The sequence below is a fragment of the Panicum hallii genome, chromosome 3 (assembly GCF_002211085.1).
Source record: "Panicum hallii strain FIL2 chromosome 3, PHallii_v3.1, whole genome shotgun sequence".
In the NCBI taxonomy this organism is placed as follows: Eukaryota; Viridiplantae; Streptophyta; class Magnoliopsida; order Poales; family Poaceae; genus Panicum; species Panicum hallii.
Window position 1 is genome coordinate 64,030,748 of NC_038044.1, and position 5,073 is coordinate 64,035,820.

At 47.0% G+C, this 5,073-nt stretch overlaps 1 protein-coding gene across 1 annotated transcript; it reads right to left on the reverse strand.

The window, feature by feature from the left end:
• Positions 1–266: 266 nt before the first annotated feature.
• Positions 267–4,255, reverse strand: LOC112886603 (LRR receptor-like serine/threonine-protein kinase FEI 1). Its single transcript, XM_025952547.1, has 13 exons — positions 4,010–4,255; positions 3,791–3,926; positions 3,535–3,606; positions 3,280–3,351; positions 3,085–3,156; positions 2,921–2,992; positions 2,752–2,823; positions 2,538–2,644; positions 2,248–2,430; positions 1,749–2,081; positions 1,416–1,670; positions 983–1,116; positions 267–885 (listed from the first exon to the last, which is right to left on the reverse strand). Exons 1-13 carry the CDS (start codon positions 4,149–4,151, stop codon positions 661–663), a joined length of 1,875 nt encoding a protein of 624 aa, XP_025808332.1. The 5' UTR covers positions 4,152–4,255; the 3' UTR covers positions 267–660.
• Between the last annotated feature and the right edge of the window lie 818 nt (positions 4,256–5,073).

Below are 5,073 nucleotides of genomic sequence, written 5' to 3' on the forward strand. Positions count from 1 at the left end.
ACGAACCTTATCAAAAAAAAAAACATTGGAGGACGAGCAATGAGATGTATTCGAATCTTACTGCCGTCGAAGCTCCCACCACTATCACTATAGATTTTCATCTGGTCCCCTTATCAGGATACCAAACACACTCTGTCTGACATGCTCATGATGCTCACCAAATACTGATCCCCTTATCAGGTACTACTACGTGGTTATTCTCAGATTAAACTTATGCACATACATTATTCTCTAATTAATTGCATGTTGCATCCGAAACAGCTCATCCTTGAACTATACATTCCTCCATCTCTTGTTTCCTCCCTCTTGCTTGAACAAGATGTCAATTTTGCATTGCGATCAGAGTAGGCTAACCTTACCCAGCCGTTGATCAGAAAAAGACCACCAGAAAGACAAAGGCAAACGAAAAAAAAACACATCATCTCTATGTACAACGGAACATGTTCATTAGGTTTTTGGTTCTGCGCCAAGAACCACTTTCACTTGGGGTTGACTGAGCACCAAAAAAAAAAAAAGACGAGAATCTGCACTTGTCCACCATCACACCTACACGGTTCATCATCATGTATCTACAAAACTTGTGCTTCCCAGCACACTCAAGTCTCATCCATCATGTTGCCCCAGCAGCTAGCTAGCAGTAGCAGTATACTACTACTCAGCTCAGAGCTCCAGGTGCTGCTCGTAGCACAACTCGCTCATGCAGGGAGACAGGATCTCCTCCTCCAGCATCTTCAGGACAGCGCTCATCGATGGCCGCTGCCCGGGGTCGGCGTCCGTGCACATTGCCGCGATGTCCAGAATGGCTTCCACGGCTTCCACCTCCACGTCTCCGCATCTCTCGTCAATGATGTCCTCCAGCCGGTGCTCCCCTGTTAGGGTGTTCAGCTGCAAAAATGGGGTAGGTAGAATTTTAGGAGCTCAGATGGCTTTTTGGTCGTTGCCAACTACAACCAGTAAGCAGCAGTCCAGGTCCAGTACTTACCCAGCCAACAATGTTCAGTCCCTTCTTGATGAAGCATGCATCGGTTGGCCTCTTTCCAGTCACCAGCTCCAGCAAAAGCACTCCAAAGCTATACACATCTGATTTCTCGGTAGCGTGCCCATTCTGCAAGTACTCTGTCACACAAAGTCAAAGTAACCCGAATCAGTGCAGCTTAACATGTAGCCAGATCTAAACTTTCTATCTTATATGTTAGAAAGCATTGGATGTCTAGTAACTAACATTCAGACATAAATACAAACTTGTTTCACTGGTGGTCTTGTTACTTTAAGTTATCAGCTACAAGGTCCAGTTTCAGTTGCATTTCTGTACTCCTAGCTAGCAGTTTTTGTCATTGAAGTGCAGAGTGTAGTTCTTTTTTTTTTTACATTGCAAAACTATCTAAGTTGCAGTGTCTGATTAGGAAGACAAGCACCTGGTGCTAGGTATCCAAAAGTGCCCGCCACAACAGTGGTGACATGGGCACCATTGTCCACAAGAAGCCTTGCAAGGCCAAAATCAGATACACGAGGCTCCAAGCTTCTATCCAGAAGGATATTACTGGCTTTGATATCCCGATGCACAATCCCAGGCGAGCAATCATGGTGCAGATACGCCAGACCTCGAGCCGAGCCTAGGGCGATCTTCATACGTGCGTTCCAGTTCAATGGCTGGTCCTCTTGTTCATCTCCTGCCATAGGTGACACAGCGCGTAAGCAATCAGGCATCAAAAAATTGCCAAGAGATGTATGATGGTGGGCATCCTTACCATGAAGGTAGCAATCCAAGCTGCCCAGCTCCACAAAATCATATATGAGTAGCTTCGCTGTGGGGAGCCGGCAGTAGCCTCGCAGGTTGACAAGGTTTATATGCCTGATGCTGCCCAAAATCTCTAGCTCCTTCTCGAATGTCCTGTCACGGCTTTCGCGGCTAAGGTCAATCCTCTTCACAGCAAATGATGTGCCATCATCCATCACCATTTTGTACACTGTGCCAAAACCCCCACAGCCAACCACATCCTCTTCATCAAGCAGCTCCAACCTTCTAATAATCTCGCTTGTTGAATATGGAAGGTTCCACTGGTACGTCACAAGCTTTGCACCTGAATTACAACAAAACAAGTAAAGTTAGTTTTCCTGTAGTCAGTCTGGATAAAGTTTACAGCTGCTTAGTCGCCACAATCGGCATCTTTCAATTTTGTTTATTTTCATCTTTCTATTCTATTTCTTTTCAAGGAGAACAGTAGGAAATGCTGTCACTATCATTACCATCAGGAACAGTTTGCTTGTCCATCTTTACATAGTTCCCGCCAATGCTCTTCTTCCTGGACAGCAAGCAAATCCATAGGAATCCGAGCACGGCGATCAAGGCAAGAGCCAAGGTTGACATTGAACCGATGACAATGCCATTCAGAAAGTGTGATGTTTTGTTGTTGTTGATAGGAGAAACACCTATTTGAAACAAAAATAAATGTCAGCATCAGCTAGTCCAACACATGCACCAATATTGGGGGAAAAAGAGTTCAACACTGGCGATCAAATAGAAATGGAAGACTTGCCAGCTGAAGAGAGTGGATCAGAGTGCGGCAGCACAGCAGGAAAGCCGAGTGTTCCACGGCAAGCTCTCTGGATGGGCAAGCCACAAAGCTCCAGATTTCCAACGAACCTGCATCACGTGAACAAATGCACAACAACATTAAATACAGGTATCCAACATCATTACAGGATGCACGCATGAAACTAGGGACAAAGGGTGATGGGACCAAAGCTTACGAGCTGCTTTTGAAGGTTCCGAGGACACCCACATTAGGGATCTCTCCTGAGAAGAAATTAGTGGACAGGTTCCTGGAGATGGTAAATATTGTAGCTCTCTCAGATTTACTTTCACACCAGCATTTTGTTTTCCAACAAGGGAGGCGTGATGAATACACAGGAAACTTACAGAAAGCGAAGGTGTGTGAGGCTTCCAATGGATGCTGGAATTGTGCCCCTCAACAGGTTGCTCGACAAGTCCCTGCAGTTTCATTTCAGCACATTATTATTAGCTCAACAGAAGACTGTAAATGCACAAGCAGTCAATGAAAGATGGTAGCGTGAGGAGCATACAAGATTGTGAGGTGCACAATCCCGCCAATCTCTGAAGGGATACCTCCTTGCAGGTAGTTAGCTCTCAGGTAACTGAACGTAGACACAAGAGAAGGGTTCAATCATTTGAACAGTCTAACAAGTTAGCTGAACAAATCGACGAAACTCAACTGCTAGTTAGGAGTAGCCGCTAAAATCATACTAGTAGTAGCTTACATTGCCCTGAGCTCTGTGCAGTTCTTGATCTCGGCAGGGATTGGACCATGCAAGCTGTTCTGGTGCAGAGCTCTGAAAAGGGAAAGGTGCGCCCATCCGTCGACATCCACAGGCAGTATGAATACATGCACAGGCACCAAGAGAAAAGGACCATGCAGTTGGTATTGGTGCTTTTCTATTTTCACATCTAACCTAACCCAAAAGAAGGAGGAAAAAATATTTGGTCCTAAAAGAAAATGGTGAAGAAAATCTTACAGTCTCTGCAGCTTGTCGAGCCTCCCGATGCTGGGTGAAATGATGCCCCCGAGCTGCATGTATGGGAGATTTCTGCACCAAAAAAAGGAGGGAGGTGACAAGGAATCCAAGAAGAAGAGGGCATCGGTAGCCGAGCCATCATCACACATTTGACACTTCATTCAAATAGTAATAGCAGAGGCAAAAAAAAAAGGGAAGGGGAAGAAGAAGGAACAAAACAATAGCAAGAAATGCAGATCAGGCGACGGGCACGCACATGGATTGTACCCTGAGGTCGGGGAGGGAGCAGGAGATGCCCTCCCAGGCGCAGGGGTTGGGGTCGGAGGGCCTCCAGCTGGTGAGGCGCTGGGCGGTGGTGTTGAAGGCCAGCTTGAGCTCGAGCAGGGCCTCGCCTGCAATGAAGCAAGCAAGAAGCGGATGAGGAAGAAGACACGCAGGCACTGTGGCAGCAAGGGATTGCAATGCAAATCAATACCGTCCGGGGTGAGTGCTATGGTGGGCACGGAGCAGAGGAGGATGGTGGCCAGCATGAGCATGGTGATGGCGGTGGCGCGCAGGCCCGCCATGGGACGGGTTCTCCCGTTGCTCGTCCTCCTGCTGCTGACAATCTTGTCCATGGTGGTTCTCTGGTGGAGGGGAGGGAGGGGTTCTTGGCTTTTCTCGGAAGGCTGGGGTGGCTTCTTTGGGAGGTTTTGAAGCAGCGAGTGAAGGGGAGTGTGGTGTGTGGGGGAGAAGAGGGAGGAGAGCAAGAGGACTGAGCTAGTAGGACAGTCTACAGAGAGGGGACTGCCTGCCTGCCTTCCTTTAATTACTACGCCATGTCCGAGCTCTGACGGAAAAAACGAAAAAGGCGTGCTTCCCGTGACATGGGCCACTGAGTGGAGGGACCCACCGGATATGGACCCAGCTGTCAGCGATGGGGTCCGCGTTGGCACGGGCCGCGACGTACGGCGTGCGTAGCGTACGTGGATGGTGGCGAAGACCCAAGAGCAGGAACTGGAGCAATCGGGAAAAGCGAAGGTTGGATTTTAAATCGAAATAGTACTTGACTACTGCTCTCTCCACTCGCCCGCCGTTCAACTTTTACTTTTTACTACTACAGTACTCCCTCTAAGGAGAGTGCTCGCTCATTGCGAAGAATCACGCTTCGTTTGCTAACCTCTAAACTTACATCCGTCACGTCAAAAAGAATCTTATCATTTAGAAGTATTAAATAAAGTCTAATTATAAAATTTTTTGCACAGATAGGTGCTAAGTCGCGAGACAAATTTAATAAGCCTAATTAATCCATAATTTGTCACAGTGATGCTACAGTAATCATCCGCTAATCATAGTCTAATATGTCTCATTAGATTCGTCTCGCGAATTAGCCCTGGATTCTGCAATTAGTTTTATAATTAGATTTTATTTAATACTTCTAAATGACAAAATTCTCTTTGATGTGACGGGTCTAAACTTTAGACCCTAGGAAACGAACACACCCTTATTAGAGGCCGGATTAGAGGGCTGGTCGGTGCCGGGCCTCTAAAGTTGAGATGT